This window comes from Leptonychotes weddellii, chromosome 3 (assembly GCF_054177405.1).
Source record: "Leptonychotes weddellii isolate Sample4059 chromosome 3, ASM5417740v2, whole genome shotgun sequence".
Lineage (NCBI taxonomy): Eukaryota > Metazoa > Chordata > Mammalia > Carnivora > Phocidae > Leptonychotes > Leptonychotes weddellii.
The window spans coordinates 7,507,709-7,528,523 of record NC_138371.1 but is presented as its reverse complement, the minus strand read 5'-3'; the positions used below and the strand labels follow the sequence as shown (position 1 = coordinate 7,528,523).

The 20,815-nt window shown below is 45.8% G+C and overlaps 1 protein-coding gene across 7 annotated transcripts in view; it reads left to right on the top strand.

The window, feature by feature from the left end:
* Positions 1–20,815, top strand: part of ARMC9 (armadillo repeat containing 9) — a 137,082-nt gene that overhangs the window by 45,982 nt on the left and 70,285 nt on the right. For all 7 annotated transcript variants that reach the window (XM_081813413.1, XM_081813414.1, XM_081813412.1 and 4 more), the window contains 7 exons: positions 1,264–1,298; positions 4,016–4,127; positions 7,434–7,526; positions 12,127–12,217; positions 13,646–13,769; positions 16,743–16,882; positions 18,121–18,197. In XM_081813413.1, coding sequence (XP_081669539.1) covers positions 1,264–1,298; positions 4,016–4,127; positions 7,434–7,526; positions 12,127–12,217; positions 13,646–13,769; positions 16,743–16,882; positions 18,121–18,197 — 672 coding nt within the window. The remainder of the gene's footprint in view (positions 1–1,263; positions 1,299–4,015; positions 4,128–7,433; positions 7,527–12,126; positions 12,218–13,645; positions 13,770–16,742; positions 16,883–18,120; positions 18,198–20,815) is intronic.

The following is a 20,815-nucleotide window of genomic DNA, read 5'->3' as shown; positions in this document are numbered from 1 at the left end:
AAATGCCATGTGCACAGTGTCTCATTTCAGCCCTCGCCTCCTGCACACACCCCTGCAGTCCTGTGCTGTGCATGTAGCCCTTAGTGTTGCAGAGTTGGCGGTAGCGACGTCCTGTAGAGCAGCTTTTTCCAAAGCAAGTGCCTGCAGACACTAATCCTAGAGGGTTGCCTGTCCCCAAAGCCAATGGCTGATGTATGAAGTTTGGGACACGCCATATTCTGAGATTCTCAACACTCAGCAGTGCACTAAAGACTCTTCAAGAATCCCACCCGGTACATCTGCAGAGGCTTTGACCAAGGGACACTTCGTCACGTTACAGCTTAGACCGATCTCTCAAAACACTTTCTGATGTCACAAAGCATGGGCAAAGCTCCTCATCTCGCTGTTGGCCTGCTCCTGTGGCCCCCATCCATCCTCGTCCCCACCCCATGACCACTGGCTTCAGGGAGTGGTAACGGCTGAGGGCCAGGCTCAGGTTCCTTGCCTACAGCTGAGCAGCAATGGAGGCATAATGCTTCCATTTCACTCTGCTCAGGTAGAAATTCTGAGCAGGGAGTTCAATGCGGGGCTCGATCCCAGGACCCTGGGATCGTGACTTGAGCCGAAGGCAGACGCTTAACAGACTGAGCCACCCAGGCGCCCCTAAAGAGAAAATCTTAATAAAGAAAAAGGTCAGGATAATAAAGCGATTTTCATTGCTTTTGTTCTCTGTGACATCTGACTAGGCAGCTTTAAGCGCCTCTGGGAGTTTGGTTGGGGAGAACCCGTTTGTTTTTTTATGGAGTATTCCTTGGAGCAGAGTCGCAACGAACCAAGGGTGGTAGGCAGCTTGGGAACTACTTGAGTAGTGTGTAGCTTAACTTCAGTTTGGGCTAATTTTTATTTTATTTATTTAAAATTTTCTTTCTTTGTTTTAGAGAGAGAGTATGCTAGTGAGCGTGCCTGTGAGGCTGGGGGCGGGGGTAGAGCTGAGGGAGAGGGACAAGCAGACTCCGCGCAGAGCCTGACGCAGGGCTCATCTCATGACCCAGAGATCATGACCTGAGCTGAAATCAGGAGTTGGACGCTTAACCGACTGAGCCACACAGGCACCCCTGTTTGGGCTAATTTCTAAATCATATATGATTATGATGGGCGAATCCTGATGGATCAAAACCTTTGCAAATCTGTTGATTCTGTGTGAGTAGAGTGATTTAGGATTCATGCATTGTTCTCACTGCTTAACATGGTCTCTCTTCTTCTCTTTCCACCCCCGACCCCCAGGCTTCAACCATGTTAAGAGCCTCCTTGGCACCCGGGTAAGTAATTGCTCTTAGGAATTGTTAGGATGGTAAACAGCTCTAGGTAAAACTAGAATTCAAACTTTAATAAACATTCATCTTAACAGCCTAGCTTAGAGGAGAGCCTTTGATTAGCTAGAGCTCCGTGTGGATATAAAGGAAATACCAGTAATTATAAGTAATACTGTTAAACTAAAAGTATCTTTTAGTATTAATTCTATTTATTTTGGAGAGATCACATCAAATGGAAAAAAACTGTTGAATTGTTCCTATGATATTCTATAGAGATTAATCTTCTATTGTAGGGCAGTCAACAGCACGTTGCAGTGTCTAAATTTTATGTTCTTTGCTGGCTCACATGTGACCAGGGCCACAGGATGGCTCTGTGGATGCCTGAGCATTCCTATCCAAATCGATTAGGTTGTCACCGTGTGGGTGTCTGATGTTCGGGATCTTCATCCGGTGTGTATGTTGCAGTAACAAGGAAGTTGAGAACCTTTGGCAGAGGCATGAGGACCAGGGTGGGTTCTGGTGACCCTCTGAGCACCCCCCTTGTTGTGGGGTTTCGGGGGGTGCTGTCAGATTACTCAGACACCTGGGAGAGACACAGCCGGCCTCCTCCCTCAGTCCTGCCTGAGTCTGACACTGACCCTGCACTTTGTTCTCTTCAGACAGCGGCTGTATAATGTAGTGCTTATGAGACAGACTGCTGGGGTTAAAATCCCACCTCTGCTGCCGGCTCTGTGACCTTGGACCACTTATGTAACTTCCCTGTGTCTCAGTTTCTTCACTTGTGAAAGGACAATAATAGTAATAACTTTCTTATAGGATTATTGTGAGGATAAAAATGAGTCCATGTGTATAAAGCACTTAGTACAATGCTGGGGGACTTAATAAACTCTCTGGGTGTTTGCTAATGTCATTCCCAGTGGTGTAAGAGGCAAGCTTACCTGCAGAGAGTAAAGGGGGTAGTCAGTGGAGGGGCTAAAGGGGACAAAGGAGAAGGTATAACACAGTCTTCTTGGACAATGGGAGAGTGGCTGGACCACAGAAATGTGGGGCTGCTGAGCAACTTAGCTGGCAATAAATTTAGTGGCTAATATTGCCATTATGGGCAAGTAACTATGGCCCGTGTTTGACAACTTCTCTTCCCTCCAGAAGAAGCACCCCAGCTATAGAACAGTTTTAGACGTGGCTTTACAAATGGAACTTTCTTTTCTAGAACAAGACCTTGTTTAAATTTTAAATTAAAGAATCTTTTTTTATGTTGAAATAGTTTCACAGCTGCAAATACTGTGCAAAGAATTCCCCTGTGCCCTTCACCCAGATTCCGCATGTTGATATTTTGCGTAAGCCCGGTACAGTTATCAAAGTCAGAAAATTAATGCTGACGCCGTATCATCTCACCTACAGGCCTTTCTCACATCTTACCAGCTGCTCTATTACGTCCTTCGTCTGGTCCAGCATTCAGTCCAGGATCACACGTTGATGTGGTTGCCATGTCTGTGTTTCCTTTCTTTTGAAGTCATTCTTCAGACTCTTTCATGGCCTTGACACTTTCAAAGAATACTGGCCAGTTCTTTGTAATTGGAATTTCTAAAGTATCTGTGTTCATTCTAAACACAGTGGTATCTGCCTCAGGAAAATACGTGTCAGAATAATGAGTGTGCACATGTGCGTGGCTCTGCTGTGTGATGTGCAGAATAGAGCCTCCTCCCAGGAGTGTTTACTGGGATCTCATCTGTTGCCCCGTTCTCAGGCCTTTTCTCCTGGGCCCTATGAGAGGATCTCATTTTGTCTTTTAAAAACTAACATTAAGAAAACTAGCATGTAGTATTTTTTTATAATGTAATACATGCTCATTATAGAAAAGTTGAATGCTATAGGCACATATGAAGAAAATTTACAGTACCCTAAATGCTGTCCCCCTGGGGTCTTACCTCGTTTCCACCCTTCCACCCACCCTTACCTCTATTCCATCCTTTAAAACTAATGCAATGAGTGAAATGGGTGAAGGAGACCAAGAGCTACAAACTTGCACTTATAAAATAGAAACTCCTGGGATGCAGTGGACAGCCTGGGAGCTATAGTCAGTAATACTGTATTGCAAATTTAAAAGTTGCTGAGAAAGTAAATCTTAAAAATTCTCATCCCAAGAAAGGAAACATGGGAACTTTGTATGGTGACAGAGGGTAAAGAGACTCAGTGTGGTGACCACTACACACGATGTACAAATGGCGAATCATTATGTCGTAGGCCTGCAACTAATGTAATGTAGCTCAGTTACACGTCAATGAAGAGCAGAAGAACCCTTCATCTTTTTTTTTAAGATTTCATTTTTTTTGTGATCTCTACCTCCAACATGGAGCTTGAACTCACAACCCCAAGATCAAGAGTTGCACGCTCTACCGAATGAGCCAGCCGGGCACCCCAAGAACCCATCATCATGCATCTTTTCACCCAAGTCCTCATGAGCCCCCGTTTAGCATTGTGCCGGGAATATTGATCTTAGTATTAATATTCCCTGCACAGTGTCAGGAAAACCATACCGTCGTTTTTGACTTGTTTTATGCTGAAATGATTATAGAATCACAGGAAGTTGACCCCCCAGGCCCCTTCCCCCTCCCTTGGGGGAAAACAGCTGGGCCACCGCTGGTGTCCCGATACTCAGGAGGTCTAATGAATGTGCCCTTTTGCCCTTTTCTCCCTCTCTCTGAACTTGTGTGGCTGAGTAGGAAACTGAAGGATGTCCCATTGCTGCCCTCCTTGGATTATGAGAAACTGAAGAAGGATTTGATTTGGGGGAGTGACCGCTTGAAAGCCTTCTTGTTGCAGGCTCTGCGCTGGGTATGTACCTTTCCCTTGAAGTTAAGAAGAAAAAAAAGACCATGCCGGTTTCCTTGGCTGGCTACCTTGCTTGTATCTTGTACCCCATTTACCACAAATCCTTCTTCGTGCTGCCTGCCGACACCAAGAGCTAAAGGTAAAAACAGCTTCTGAAGACAGCCTTGGCCTCTTGGTAAGAACCCGGGTGTTGAGCTCGCAGTTGCCCGTGCTGTCCCTCGGTCGTTTGCTCTGTGCAGTTTCAAGCCTGCCCCCGTCGTCAGTCGTGAGCCAGCCTCCCAGCCAGCGGGGTCGGCGCGGGAGAGCCCAGAGTCACTCTCGTGACAGCTTCACAAAGACCTCTGCATTTAGGTGCTCCCTGGGGCCACTCGAGCAGACAGCAGGGGTGGACACTGATGAACCAGTCTTTAAGGGAAGTCAAGCCTCGTTTGAATTGTTGCTTTTCTTCCCACTCTTCAGATTGGTCCCAGTTAAGCCAGTGGTTCTCAAGATTTTTAGTCTCAGACCCATTGGCACTCTCAAATTGCTGAGGACCTTAAAGGGTTTAGTTTATGTGAATTTTATATACCAATATTTATAGTATTAAAAATTAAAACAACATTTTATTTTTAATTTATTTTTTAAAGATTTTATTTGACAGAGAGAGACACAGTGAGAGAGGGAACACAAGCAGGGGCAGAGGGAGAAGCAGGCTTCCCGCCGAGCAGGGAGCCCGACGCGGGGCTCGATCCCAGGACCCTGGGATCATGACCCGAGCCGAAGGCAGACACTTAATGACTGAGCCACCCAGGTGCCCCAAAACTGAGAACATTTTAAATATTCATTCATTTAAGATGAACAGCAATGAACCCAGAACATAACATAAATAACATATTTTTAAATATAAAAAAATAACCATTTTCCTCTTTTAAATTTTTTTGAAGCTTTTATTCATTTTGAAAGAGAGAGAGAGCACGAGAGTAGGGAGGGTCAGAGGGAGAAGCAGGCTGCCTGCTGAGCAGGGAGCCCGACATGGGGCTCAATCCCAAGACCCTGGGATCATGACCTGAGCCAAAAGCAGATGCCCAACCAACTGAGCCACCCAGGTGCCCTAAAAATAACTATTTTCCAAACAAAAAAAATTAATAAGGAAAGTGACATTTTTTTATATTTTGGCAAATTTCTTTAATGTCTGGCCTGATGGAGGGACAGCTGGATTCTCACATCTGCTTCCCCAATTGATTCATCACAGTGTCACACTTCATATAGCCTCTGAGAGATTGACCATGAAAAAGATAAATCAGGGGCTCCTGGCTGGCTCAGTCAGTAGAACATGCGATTCTTGATCTTGGGTTCTTGAGTTTGAGCCTCATGCTGGGTGTAGAGATTACTTAAAAAAATAAAATGTTTAGGGGCACCTGGGTGGTTCAGTCCAGTTAAGCATCTGCCTTCAGCTCAGGTCATGATCCCAAGGTCCTGGAATTGAGCCCCACGTCAGGCTCCCTGCTCCCCAGTGAGTCTGTTTCTCCCTGTCCCTCTGCCCCTCCACCTGCTTGTGCACTTTCTCTCCCTCTCTCAAATAAATAAATAAAATCTTAAAAAGAAATAAAATCTTTTAAAAAAAGATAAATTATATCTTAGTATTATTATGAAAATAATCATGACCTTGTAGACTCCTTGGAAGGTCTTTGGGGACCCCTAGGATTCCACAGACTACACTTTGAGAACTGCAGGTCTAGGCCAACACTGGTTGGCTCTTTAACTGAATGAGCCATTCTAACTTAGGCTGTAATCGTGTCAGACGCCTTCATGGATCCCTGAATTTCAGGGTATGTTGGCGTCAAAATGGCTTTGAGTAATTTCCCCAGCTCTATAGAAAAGGGTCTCCTCACTTGCACTTCTGATGGTTGGTCGTGCTTCCTGGAATATGGTCTTGAGGAATACTCTGAGGATGCATCCAGGATCAGCAGGAGTCCTGTGGTCAGTTGGTGATGTCTGCCTCAGTTGACTAGGGTGGGTGGGCAGCGTGAGGAATCTCAGGGGACCGTCCCTACCCCGCACATTGCCTCTGTCTGCTCAAGTTAGCAAACTCATTCTCTGGCTCCCACTTTGTCCACCCAGCACCTCCTCTCAATCCGTGCTACTGAGCCTCTTGGTGAGACAGGGTATTCCTTTGCTGAGTGAATGACATTGTCACAGAATAACCAGGAAGAATAAAGAGGTGTCTTAAGATCTTGTCTGTGTCCCCCTCCAGCTTCTTACCCCTCCACCCCATTCCAGCACCCTGGCCCCGGCTTCAGGGAACTGGATGGAAGGGCGGCAGCCCCCACCTGTGACGCTCTCGGCACACCCTCCTTTAATATGGTGCTCTCTCCCCTCACGGCCTTCCTGTTTGGCCTCGGTGGATCCAGTCTGTCAGCGACACTGCCTCTGGAGGTCTCCACCTTTCAGTCCTGGGGGTTTCTGCTGCTCTTGTCTTCTTCCATGTGGTTCTTTACACGTCAGCCCCTCCTCAGCAGAGGCAGGGCCCACAGTCTCAGGGGTCTTTAGTAGGATTTTCCTGGAAAAGCAAGGACGTTTGCTCACTTTAGTTTTGTGACTTTCTCATATAATTCATGCTTGTACACACTCATACACATTTCACACACTCCCCATACAACATTTTTTTTTTCTAGCCCCCTAGACAGTAAGTGAATTCTTCCTTAATACAATGCAAGAGGCTTATGACTTTCAGAATCTACAAAACTCTACCACCTACCCCTTACACACACTCACACACACACGCACACGCAGTATTGCTGCATCAGTCCCTATAGTATAAAGTCTAGTTTGTTGGCGATGCATTGGCTCCAAGCCCTCAGCAGCCTGCCCTGTGCCGAGCCCCACATGCCTCCTGCATTCGCATGCCTCCCAGACCCGTACCACACTTCCTTCCCTGCCCATGCTCACATTCCCCTGTGCTGACTAAATATCCTGCTCATCCTTCAAGGGCCAACTCTAGAGCCCCTTTGTGTGAGAAAACCTCTAGGTGTTGGTGGGCTCTCCCTTATTTATACACTTACCATCTGGGCATTTTATCACTTCCCTTCTCTGGAGATTTCATGTGTGTGAGTTGACTCCTACATCACCCATTAGGAAATATAATATCACAACTTCTTGTTAGTTGACTGGTTGCCTGGGTAGCTACTCCCACCCTCCCCCCACCAGAATATTATTTACTTTGGTTAAATATGTAGTTACTGCTACTGCCATTTAAAAGATACCCACTATATGAACATTTTTCTCCATATTAAGACTTGGGTCTGTGACTTTTCTTTTTCTTCATTCTAGCGCTTGACCACATCCCATCCGGGAGAGCAGAGGGAGACCGTTCTGGAAGCCTATGTCGGCAACGACCTCCTGGATTGTCACAGCCACAGCCAGGTCCGTGAGAGATGGGCCAGAGCCCAGCCAGGGCCTTCATTTCGAGGGGGTGATCTTAGCAGTAGGGGGAGGCTTGACTATATGATATGTCAGCCTAGTGACCGCATGTCAACCTCGAGCTTCTGGTAGCTGGTGAGATCTGCTACTCACCCCAGACTTTGGCCCACTTTTCACCTCTAATAGAGTGCTAAACAGGTTAGAACTGCTTGATTCAACTCTGGAGCTCTTCCCTGTCATGTTTCCTTTTCCCAAAATCCCAACTCTTTGTCTCACTCCACCCCTTAACCATGAGTCCTGCAAGCTCAGCATGACTTACGGCGGGCAAGGCGGGTAAGCCAATTCAATTGTTTTTCATCTGGGCCTGACTTAAAATATGTTAACACAATATTTGTATATAGTTTTGGACCAGATAGATCTGATGATGCAGTGGGCAAAGTATGGGATTTGGAGTGAAATTAACTGGTTTTAAACCTCTGCCCTACTGCCCATGAGCCAGATAACCTTAAGTAAGATACTGGGTGTGTGGGCGCTTCCTATCTCGGAGAAGGAGCCATCACCTGCCTCGTGAGGTTGTGGGGATAATTGCGTTTGGTCACATGTGGGAAGTACTTAACCCAGTGCCCAGCACAGAGTAGCCAATACGTGGTGGTTTCCCTCCCCACTCTTCACCCTGTTACCTGTTATCAACAGCAGGCTTCACTGGACAGGAGGAGACGTGAGATCTTGAACATGGCATATAGAAAGACACTGCATTTCATTATCTGCATTCAGTGTTATCCAAAATGATCTAAATACTTTACCTCCCTATTCTGAAGCTTCACAGGGTGTGCACTGGGTGGAATATCAACATCCCTTAGGATCGCCGATGAAACAGCACCCTGCAGAAGCTAATCACACGTTAGTCTATCCTGCACACAGGCGTAGTGTTGGAGAATTTTGAGTTGCCAGTTTTTGTGTTTTGTTTTGTTTTTTCCAAAGATTTTATTTATTTATTTGACAGAGAGAGAGACAGCGAAAGCAGGAACACAAGCAGGGGGAGTGGGAGAGGGAGAAGCAGGCCTCCCGCTGAGCAGGGAGCCCCCATGTGGGACTCGATCCCAGGACCCTGGGATCATGACCCGAGCCGAAGGGAGACGCTTAACGACTGAGCCACCCAGGGGCCCTTGAGTTGCCAGTTTATTCTTTGAATGTAGTCTTGCTGCTCCCGTGAAAGAGTTGTATTTAGTTTGAAAAATAGTCTCTCAAATTTTTGACTTATTTCCTTTTACTTTTATTTCTGCTTATTTTTGTAATGGCATTGAAACCAACTTATCAGGCATGAAGCAGCTGAAAAATATATTGTTGTGACTTTACAAACTCAGATTCAAAGAGTAAATTCAATATTGAATCTTTCTAAAACTATCTTATTTCATTAAATCTGAGATGCATTCCTCTCCCCCCCATTTTAGGATTCTGGGAAATTAGAACCTATCTAATAGTCAGTGGCCTGTTACAGCTTAATTGGCTTCTTGCCTGTCTTGGTTGTATATATAAAAAACAATGTGTTCTCTAATGAAAGACGTCCTAGGTTTTGTGATATTTGTCATAATGCTGTGATCTCTGTAGCCCTCGAAGACATGTCATTTCTTCCCCAAGTCATTATTTTTAATTGCCATGGTTTATTTTAAGCAAGGAATGAGCTGGAGCTATCTTAAGGTGTCAGAGAATCTGCAGAGCAGGAAAACTTGAGCAAAATGGATGCCATGTCACCATGACACCGGAGAGATTGGCCCTTTCAGCCAGGAAATTGGACCGGTCATTCAGTGAGTTCTAATAGCTGAGCTATTCTCAGAGTTTATCATGCAGTCTTATCACCTGGAAAGCTCATTAAAACACAAACTACCGGGCCCCTGCAGTTTCCATTTAGTAAGTCTGGGATGGGGCCTGCGAATTTGCATCCCCAACAAGTTTTCAGGTGATGCTGCTGCTGCTGGTCCAGGACCACGCTTTCGAGAATCACTATTCTTTCTTATCCAACCGAGAGAATAACATCCTATAGTTAACAGCTTTCGGAGAAAGGATGGGTGAGAAGTAGATTTTTTGAGATGATGTATGTCAGAAAATGTCTTTATTCTTTGTATGAAATTCTGGGTTGTAAATAATTTTCCTTCATTACTTGGAAGACCTTGCTCTGTTGTCTTTTAGGTTCCAGTGTTGCTGTTGAGAAGTCCAAAGCCATTCTATTTCCTGATCCTTTATATGTGGCCTGGTTATTTCTCCCTAGCAGCCTGTTGAGTCTTCTGTCACCAGTGTTAAAAAATGTCGCACTGATGTCTTTCATGAGGTGTATTTTGATTCATTGTTTTGAGTGCTTTGGGAGCCCTTTCCATCTGACAAGTACAGTCCTGGGAACTTTTCTTGATTTTATTCTGTTGATGATTTCCTCTCTGTTTTCTCGGTTCTCTCTCTGAATGTTGGACCTCTTGAACTGGTTCTCTGGTTCTGTCTTTTCTCTCATATTTTCTGTTTTTCTTCTTGCTCTGCTTTCTGGGAGATCTCCTCATCTTTATTCTCCAACCCTTCTGTCGAGTTTTTCACTCCCCCTTTTTATGGCAGTCTGTTTTTTCATGGATACAGTACAGCCTCTTGTGTCTCTGAGGCTACTATGAGTGACACATTTTCGCTTATCTCTGGTTTTCTTCTCCCTGCACAGTCCCATTTCCTTCAGGTTGCCCCCGCCATTTGTTTTGACCCTGTCTCCTGTATTGGAAACTTGCCTTGGGTTTCTGGTAGACCTTGGTTATCTCATAATGTTTTGAGTGGGGGAATGAAAGCCAGTTGGAAATTCTGAGTATGAGGGTAGGGCCTGTAGACGCAGAGCTCCACTAAGAGTGATCCAGGTGGGCTGTCTAGTAGGAACCTCTGATTTTAGGATCTCTGGTTCTTTTCTCTTGGGCTGGTGGTCATTTTCCTCCAAGAAGAGTCTTCTGATCTCCTACCTAGAGGGTGAAGGTCTGGGTGCAGCCTTCTGGGAGCCAGGTAGGAGAATAGGATGGGGTGCTCTCTGTTCAGTATTCATTCTGCATTTAGGCACTGTCCCTTCTCCCTATTTGGGTGTAGAAGCCCTGCTCACCTGTGCCAGGTGTCCCCCTCTGTTAATAGGATTTTTGTCCCCTTGGTGCCCATGGTTCTCGGTCACGCCGCTTCAAAGAATGAAGAGGTAGACCAGACAAAGAGTGGTGGGCAGCAAAGCAAAGTTTATTGAGCAAGAGTGTAAAGCTCCCGGAGAGGGCGGGGGGCCTGAGTGGGTTGCCCCCAGAGTTTCTAAGTTTAGGGGTTTTTATCAGCTCTTCTGCAAAACTATCTTAAGCAATCAGGGTGTGCTGAGTCATCCCAATCAGGACTTCGGTCACATATCTGTCTACCTATTGGGTTAATGTCTCTGTGCTGATGGTCTTTTTTTGCTGACATTTGGGGGCTTAGGTCTTAACTGCCCCTTGCCCGTGATATTGACAAATGCTTGCGGTTAATTGTCTTATTTTAGGACATTTTGCAGAAGTCATTTCTGCAAAGGCTGCAAAACAGAATGCAAGTGTGATCCTGTCTAAGCTGCAAAACAGGACGTTAGTGCTGTTTTATCTTAGCTGTCCTGACTCCATATTTTCTTGTTGGGGACCCTGGCCCTGACTGCCTACCTGTCCAACTCACTCCTCCCAGCCCCAGAAACCTTTCGTGTTAGCCTTGCAAGGGAGCACCCCCGGACTGATGGGGGGAAGTAGGCGGGAGGACGGTAGGGAGGAGCAGCAAGAGTGGGACCCAGCTGCAGCTTTAACAGCTTTCACCTATTCTTCTTTATTTTTTTTTCCTTTTGAGGATGAAGTGCTGTAAATTGAGTAATTCCTCATTGCCCATTGCTGCCTTCGAGACTTGGCATTCTTGGGTCTGCTAAAGTCTGTCACCACCCTGCATTCCCGATTCCAAAATCGTGTTGTTAGCATTACTTGTGCTCCCTCTCTGTCCTTCAGAATTTATGCCTTTTTTAAAGAACTCCACGCACTGTAGCTTTACTGTGGTTTGCAGGGAACAAATTTAGATGCGTGTATGGGATCGATCATGAACCTGGAAAAACAGGAGCAGTGGTCATCACAAACGGCATTCCTCCCTTGTGCCAGCCACTGGCTAAGCGCGCTGAAGAATTCAGTCTTTCAGCTTAGAAGTCTCAGTAACTTGTCCTTGTCAGCTCTCATAAAAAAACCAGTTGGAGGGGCCCCCGGGTGGCTCAGTCATTAAGCGTCTGCCTTCGGCTCAGGCCATGATCCCAGGGTCCTGGGATCGAGCCCCACATCGGGCTCCCTGCTCGGCGGGAAGCCTGCTTCTCCCTCCCCGACTCCCCCTGCTTGTGTTCCCTCTCACTATGTCTCTCTGTCAAATAAATAAAATCTTTAAAAAAAAAAAAATCAGTTGGAAACTGAGATTTCCAGATGAAGTGTTGACTTCAGTCTGTTTCACCTCTAATAACTGCGCACAGAGGCAGAGAACCGCACCCCCACAGAGGAGCCACACGTTTGGCTCTGTTTCCTTTACCCTCATCGTGTCCCTCTCTGGATGCTTCTGCCCGCAGAGGAGCGTGCTCCAGCTGCTGCAGTCCAGGAGTGAGGTGGTTCGGCAATACATGGCCCGGCTCGTCAACGCCTTCGCGTCCCTGGCGGAAGGTGAGTCGTCAGCTTTTCTTCAAAGAGAGCGGCTAGGTCTTACTTAGTGCATTCTGTTCCTTTGAAAGGGGACATTGCTCTTCAAGTTCCCTAAAGGCGCCATAGGCGTCCTCAGTATATTCCTGTTCAGTGCATCGAAGGTGTCTCGTGCAAGCTGGTTGCTGTCACATTGCTTAGTGTATGTCAGAGCAAATTTTGATGGTTTTAGAGTTTATAAGCCTTCTGGTTTTATTTTATAAGCTTTCTGGTTTTGTAACAGTACTATTTAGACTGTTTTCAAGTATATAACAGGTAATGCATTTTCTGTAATTTTCTGCTTAAGGCAAAATAAAGTTAGTGAAATAATCAGAGCTGATCCCAATAGGCACTGCATCATTGCCTTCAAGAGACTACAAACTCTTGGGGGCGCCTGGTGGGCTCAGTCGGTGGAGCGTGTGACTCTTGACCTCTCAGGGTTGTGGGTTCAAGCCCCACATTGGGTGTAGAGTTTACTTAAAAATAAAATCTTAAAAAAAAAAAAAAAGCGGATAACCTCTTATACCAAGAGGATTTGAAAATTCCAAAGGTAATACACACCAAAGCTGAATTCAGAATGACTTTACAAAGTATCATTATCTTCCATAAGTTCTGCTTTGTTTCAGCTTTTTAAATGTGAATAAAGGGAGTTTTCAAATTATGAATATATGATACTCCAAAAGTTGGTTCACTCAATTATTTGCTTGTTCTTCCAACCATTTAGCAGACCTTTATTATGAACGAAGGTACATGCATTAACATCATCTGTATCAAGACTCAAGTCCACAATGGGCTAGTGATAACTCAAGGCTTATTGTAGGGTCCCAGGTATGGTTCCCAACTCCTTCTGCAGGCCACGGGTACGTCTAGAAGGAGCAAGGCGTGTGGCCAGAAAGCATTACTATTTGACAGCCTCTATTATAAAGACTAAGGAGCCCATAACATATAGATTCCTCACCTTCTTTCTCCCTGTAGATCTGGCAATGTTCCCCACAAAAACATAGTGATGAATTATGTTTAAAGATTATTTATTTATTTATTTATTTGAGAGAGAGAGAGAAGGAGAAGCAGACTCTCCAATGAGCGCGGAGCCCAACACGGGGCTTGATCTCACAATTCTGAGATCACGACCTGAGCTGAAATCAAGAGTTAGAGGCTTAACCGACTGAGCCACCCAGATGCCCCATGATGAATTATGTTTCGATTATAAGAAGAGTGGTTTTCTCGTCATTAAATAGTTGATTGGATAAAACCAACTTTGCAGAAGAAATAGGTTCTAAGTTTTTTTTAGAACCTAAAATTAGCTAAACTCTACATGTATTACATGCAAAGTGTTCATAGAAAGTGATTTTGGGGCATTAACTTAACACAAGATAAATTCTCTCACCCGTGCATCTCTGGTTATATTATTAGGTCGCCTCTACCTGGCCCAGAGCACAAAGGTGCTGCAGATGCTGGAGGAAAGGCTGAAGGAGGAGGATGAGGACATCGTCACCCGCGAGAACGTTCTCGGGGCCTTGCAGAAGTTCAGCCTCAGGTGCTGACCGTGCAGTAGGTCTTCGTGGCTCCTGTGAAGTCAAATAGGGCTTATGTGAGCCACTGTTTAGTCCCAGTGGCAGCCCAAGAGGCAGATGATATTTTCAGTTAACATTTAGGAGAGGTTGGGTGACTTTCCAAGATGGAGCTAGAAAGCTTATCTCGAATCCTCAAAACCTTCTGCTCAGGCTGCTGCAGAGGGAGGAAGTGCTGTTGCGGTCTCCTCGTGACTGGTAGCTGGTGCTGACCAGGGGCTGGATTGTGTTCCAGGCCGCATGCCCACGAACAAAACCTGATAGGGCTCAGCCTGCACGTTGCTCACAGCCCGTTATGGGAGGTGCACGTAAACGCACAGTCACGTCGGTGTGATAGGTAGTTCCGTGGAAGGCAGGTTTGGAGCCTCCCGCTTCCTTGTGCATGCGTCCCAGCAGCCCACCCTGTAGTCTCCACCTGGACCCTGTCGGGACTTGCATGCTCTATCCACCTAGAGCTTGCTTTTTTTTCATGAACAGCTTTATCGAAGTGTACTCTCATAGCACAGAATTCATCCCTTTTAAATGTACCATTCACTCATTTTTAGTATACTTACAGAGTTGTACAACCATCACCACAAGCTAATTTTAGAACATTTCCATCACCACACAAAGAAACCTCAGGCCCATTTCCAGTCCTTATTCCGACCCCCAGCCCTAGGTAACCACTGATTTGTTTTTTGTAGTGTTACCCATAATGGACATTTTTAGGTAAGTGGAATCATATAATATTTGTTCTGTTTGACTGGCTTCTTTCACTTAGCATAGCGTTTCTGAGGTTCATCCATATGGTAGCCTGTGTGAGTACTTTCTCCTTTTGTAATGCTGAAGAACACGCCATTTCATGGAGAGACCACATTTGGTTTATCTGTTCATCAGTTGATGGACATCTGGATTTTATCTACTCTTTGTGTCTAATCGTGTTCTGAACATTTGCCTACAAGTCTCTGTGTGGATGCATCCTTTCCCTTCCCCTGAGTCAGTCAGTGTCTAGGAGTGGAGTCACTGAGTCATGGAATTCTTCCAGCATGTGGATTCCCTCAGGAGCACCTCACTTTCTCTTTGCCTTAGGAAGAATTCTAGTACCTTGAGTCCTCAGCTTTTTCTGATCGTTAGTCCTCTTCTGGACATACTTTCTTCCTGTCAGACGTGGTTGACATGTGATTGACTCTCGCTAGTATCCTAAGGCCTGCAAAGTGACTTATTCTAAGTGTGCACATTTAGAGAGGGAAAGCAGTAGGTGTTCAGTTGCTACTGTTTGCCAGGTCCCTGCCAATGAAAAGTTCTTGTTCAAACTATGTGTGAATTGAAAAGAACTGTAAGTGGTAAACTCCAGTAGTAAAGCTCTTGTTTCCTCAGATCATATGAACACTTGGTTTTTGTTTAGAAAGATAATTTAGCTTGATGTTGACCGTATTTGGAAAATTTTTGGAAATTTAATAACTATAGCAACAAAGATAAGATATAATGAAGAAATACTTCCTCCTGGTAATATAGATATTTATTGCCAGTTTTTTCTTGTGCTTCAAACAGTAATAAGCTATTCTGTTCTAGAAATATGCTTGATGTTTTTGCAATGTTCTAGGGTCTGTACAATGAAGGTAGAAAGTAGTTAGGATTACCAAGAGTGTTGCCTTCATTATATTCCAGTAAATTTCACTGGTGAGGTGAGTGTGGTATTTAAGAATAGCACAGACAGGCGCCTGGCTGGCTCCGTGAGTGGAGCATGTGACTCTTGATCTCAGGTTGTGAGATCCAGCACCACGTTGGGTGTAGGGATTACTTAAAAAAATAAAATCTTAAAAAAAAAAAGAATAGCCCAAACAGATAGTGCCCTGGGTGCGAGTTTTACCGTAGCCTGTTCATTAGGGGATGTACAGTGGTGTTTCTTCCATGGTGTTTTGATTTTCAAAGAATTCACATGACTTCTCATGATGATACCATCATGCTTAATCTCATCAATTCTTTGGTGGGGGGAGGGGCAAAGGGAGAGGGAGAGCGTCTTAGGCAGGCTCCACGCCCAATGCAGAGCGGGACGTGGGGCTCGATCTCACAACCCTGAGATCATGACCTGAGCTGAAATCAAGAGTCGGACGCTGAACCAACTGAGCCATCCAGGCACCCTGAATCTCATCAGTTCTTGAGGTTGGCAGGAAGACATTCCCACCATAACACATTTGGATGAGATGTTGGATTTTATAAGATCTTACACCTGGACTTTGGGCAGAAAATAATTCTGTATAAATTGTATTGCTCACATCATTGAACTACCCTTACGTTACAGAGACCTGAATCAAAATGGGATTGAGCTGATTTTTGGCTTTTCTTTGTTTTTACACAGCTCAAAGTGCCTAGCTGGACTAGAGTTTACTAAAAATCTGTTTGTCAATGAACTATTTCTGTGGCTGTCTGCTGGGTGAAGTAGACCAAAAGCTTTCAGTAAATATTTATTAAATATTTGAAGTAGTACTCTGCTCATTTTAAATAGAAAAAGAAATTTTCAAAGTAGAAGGTCTCCTGACTGCCTTGTCTCTCTCTAAATCCTTAGGGATACCTGCAAAAGGTAAAGAATTTGTTGTTTCAGTTGTGTGTGGGTCTAACAAAATGTTCTTCAGAGTCTGTATCTTCCACACAGTTTGTCTTGTCTCTTTTTTTTCTTAAGATTTATTTATTTATTTGAGAGAAAGAGAGCAGGGGGGAGGGGCAAAGGGAGAGAGAATCCTCAAGCAGACTCCCGCTGAGTACAGAGCCCAGCAGGGGGCTCGATCCCATGACCCTGAGATCATGACCTGAGCTGAAACCAAGAGTCGGACGCTCAACCGGCTGAGTCACCCAGGCGCCCCATCAGTTTGTCTTTTCCAGTCGGTATGCACATCACCACGCACTCTTACAGGGAAAGTTTCTTGCGAGCTTTCGTTGACCTGTAGGCTTTTGCATCCTAGGCGCCCGCTGCAGACAGCGATGATTCGAGATGGCCTCATCTTCTGGCTGATTGATATTCTGAAGGACCCCGATTGCCTGTCGGACTATACACTGGAGTACTCGGTGGCTTTGCTCATGAACCTCTGCCTCAGGAGTGCAGGTCTCACAGCCCCCTGTCCCTGGGCCCTCTGGCTTTGGTGCGGGGGAGGGGAAGAGAGCCTGACCCTCAAACCTGGATGACCACCCAGCCTGATGTGGTTTGCCTTTAGTCTCCCTCATAGAAAACTGAAACAGCAGTAGAGTATAAAACATTTCCAACTAGTTATGCAGCTGTTGAATCCCTGAAGCCTGATACCATTCTGGCCTTGGAAAAGAACATTTTATAGGTATGAAGTGCCTGAATTAAGAGGAAATTAAGATAGTTTACATTTTTCTTCATCTTCATTGCATTATATTCAAAGGTAGGAGGTGAAGAATTATGATCCATTCTATCCAAAGACAGAGAAATATGTTTCCAAGATTCTACAGGGCTAAGTTGGGGGCAGAGCAAGGATGTCAGACCGTGTCCCTGCTCCTAACCACGGCCGTCTCTCCCCCTTCACTCCCCCGACATGGGATTCTCCCATGCACATCTCGGGACATTTGATCCATAAAAGGAGTGATTGCAGCTTTTCTAGAGGTTCCATCCCATTTAAGTGATCTGTTACCTGGGATGGAAGAAGCTTCTTTAGAAGAAGTGTTAAGTCCAGCCTGTGGCTGACCCCGGTCTGAGCAGCCCCAGTTTTGGAAGAAGAAGGTTACATGGTTAAATAACTCAGCGGTATTTGTGAGAAGCTTCGTTGCCTTTGGATGCTTTGTAATCTGAACCACTCATGTGTTGTTGACTGAGTAAATGTGATTTCAATCTTCTTAAGCTTAAAGAATAGCATATGCAAGTATCCTAGCTTTGAAACATTTACCAGATTCTAAGCAGCTTTTCTTAGTATCACCAATTTATTTGCAGCGATTGTTACGATGTTTGGATTGGCTAAGACACCTGTATGATTTTTATGATGGTGGTGTGAGCACCTGGGAGGCAGAGCACACCTCTGTAATAGGTTGTGTTCCCACTGACGGTCACGAATAGCTCTGCGCCCTCTGCGCCACCATTTACTGAGCGCTCGGAACGCGCAGCCTGTTCTGAGTTACTTCCTTCTGCATCACCCTTTGCAACAGATGTTAATAATCCCTAAGGAATCCCAGGAGGAAGAAACTGGGGCCCAGATTGGCTAAGTGACTCACCCGGGGCCACACAGTTCATAAGCAGAGGAGCCAAGATTTGTGTTCAAGTCTGCCTGACTTGAAACTGTGATTGGACGTTTAGACATGTCGTGTTTTGTCTCATTGTTTTTTCTAAAGGGAAGAACATGTGTGCCAAGGTGGCGGGTCCGGTGCTAAAAGTTCTGTCGGATCTGCTCGGCCATGAAAACCACGAGGTACTGGGCTGGTGCTGCCAGCCTGGGGGTTGGGGGAGGCTGGCCACGCTAGTCAGTGCACCCCCTCCTCCACATTCTGGAACTGGGAAGCGGGAGGTTGATCCCAGCTCCTCATTTCCTATCGCTCCGCCGTCACGGGTCTGTGTCAGCTCCCTCCCAGGCCTCACTCTCCTCCTTGTCACCTACCCTGCTTCGTTCTTCCCCCACGTCGGCTCTCCCCGTGGTGCGGCGTGGCCTGAAAGTTTAGTTAACGCTGTTCCTGCATGTGTAACTGTGTCAGTGGTATTGCGCTCTAGATCGCCTTCTTTTCTTACTTTTTCACTGTTTTTAGACTTTTCTGTGTTGCTTTGTGTACATCTCATTCCTTAATCTCGCCACTGCAAAACAGCCCCTGTTTGCGGCGCCCCCATCCAGTCCCCCGGGCTTGTCCACCTCCGCTGCCTCCAGCCCTGAGCCGCCACGCCGGTCCTCAGTGACATCGCCATACTGGCCCCCAGGGGCCCCCGGGGTGCAGACACACGCGTCGCTGCTGGCTCGCCCTGGGGGTCCGTCTCAGGTCGGAGTCCCGCCACGTTGTCCTGCAGAGTGGCTCTACCAGCCTCTGCTCTCCCCCCCCCGTGTCCTCCCCAGCACGGTGGGGTTTTCTGTCGGCCAGCCTGTGGGCCATAAGCCCTTTTAAAATGAAGTAGAGGTCTTGATAAACTAATTGATAAACTAGTAGCTTTTATCAGATTCTCAAGGGATCCCTAACTCCTAAATCTTAACGTGGTATGAGTGTCCTCTCACTGGCTTTCTGCAGATGCCTGTGCAGAAACCGTGGCATCACTTGGCACCTGAAGCCAAAGCCTCAACAGAAACCTGACCTCTTTAGCCAGATCAGGTGCACGGGTGTCTTAGCAGGACAGGACTGAGTACCACTGGGTCAGAGTGAGGCACTTAGCTGCAGACAGCTCTCCTTCTCTTCATTTGTCTCGCATCTTCCATCCCCCTGGCCCCCCCCAGCTGAGTGACCCGGGCCGCTTCAGCAAGTGAAGGGTTGGTGGTTGTTACAGTGTATGCCATGCTTTTTATATTTTAAAATCAAGAGCTCTTGACTGCTTCTAGACTCTGTTCTCCATTTTATTCAACGAAGGCAGTTGAAGCCTATGGGAAATATATTCAGTCTCTAATAGTAAATGTTGGTTTCAAGTGTTGGAACCAGTATGTTACCTCTGAGGACAGAATAGACCGGAGGATTGTTACAGATATATTTGCTTTGAAGATGAGCTGGAAAATCTACCTGTACACATGTTAGAGCCTAGAAATGTGTTCGCTACACAAATCAATGCTACGTACATGTGTCCTGTGTGAGATAGTCGTGATCTTGAAAATGAAACCCGAGAGCCATAACGAAAAAGATGCACAGATTTGACTCTGTGAACATTAAATTTTTTTATATGGAAAAAGAGGCCACAGTAAGAGTCAACGGACAAATGATACCCTGAGGAAAAGTTTGCATCACATAGGAACGAAGTTTAATATCCCTTATATATGAAGATCTCCTATAAATTGATAATTAAAAGACATAAGAAAAGGATAAAGTGCACACATGGGCAGTTTACGGAAGAGTAAATCTTGATGACCCATAGATAAAGACAAGATGTTTAGTTTTGCCGATAGTCAGGAAAATGAAACTAAAAACAACCATAAGATGCCTTTTTTCTCTTTACCCATTAGACTGGCAAAAACTAAGGGATAATAAAGTCCAGTGCTGGAAAAGAATGGTGGGAATGGGCCCTCCTCCATTGCTGTGGAGGGTGTAGCACAAAATCTACTCAAAAGGGAGCTCTCATTTATCAAGCACCTGCCATGTACCGTGTCCTGTGCAGCTTGAGGTTGGGGTTACCTGTGTGAGTAAAACATGGGTCCAGTCCTTGAAGAGCTCACAATGGGGGAGACAGAAGTATAAATATAAAAATAGACTGAATCCAGTAGAGCAGTGGAGGGATATACAGGAAGCAGAGCAGAGTGTGTGGTGTGGTGGGGGGCCCTGTAAGTAGGGTGAGACCGATCTGTACAGTGTAAACCCCATGGTGGCAGGAAGGGAGGGGCAGGGGGACATGATATTGAGGCCAAACCTTGAAGGGGCCTGTGTGCTGTACTAAGAAGTTAGAACTTTCCAGGTAGGCTCTAGGGAAGGTTTCCGAGGTAGGAAGCGGGATGATTTGGCCCATGTTGTAGAATTTTGGCAATGATGTGATTGTTGGACTATAGTGTGAACATCAAAGAGAGAGACTCTTTTGGAGATTGAGTGTCACCTAGGTCACGGACGATGTCTGAGCAAGGACAGTGGCAATGTGTGTGGGAAAGAAGGGTTCCTATCAAAGGAGCCTGGAGACTGAACTCTGGAGAGAAGCGAGAACAATCGATGATGACTCCAGCGGTTCTAGAAGCCTGCGTGATCAGCATGACGTTAGTTAAGCAGTGAAACACAGCAGGAGTGAGCTTTGGGAGCCAATAATGAACTTGGCTTTGAACTCTTAGTTGTCGCTGTCACTGGGACATGCAAATGGAAAGATCTGTCATTTGGAAACAGGCATCCTGGAGCTCAGGAAGATGGTAACGCTCACTCTCCTCAT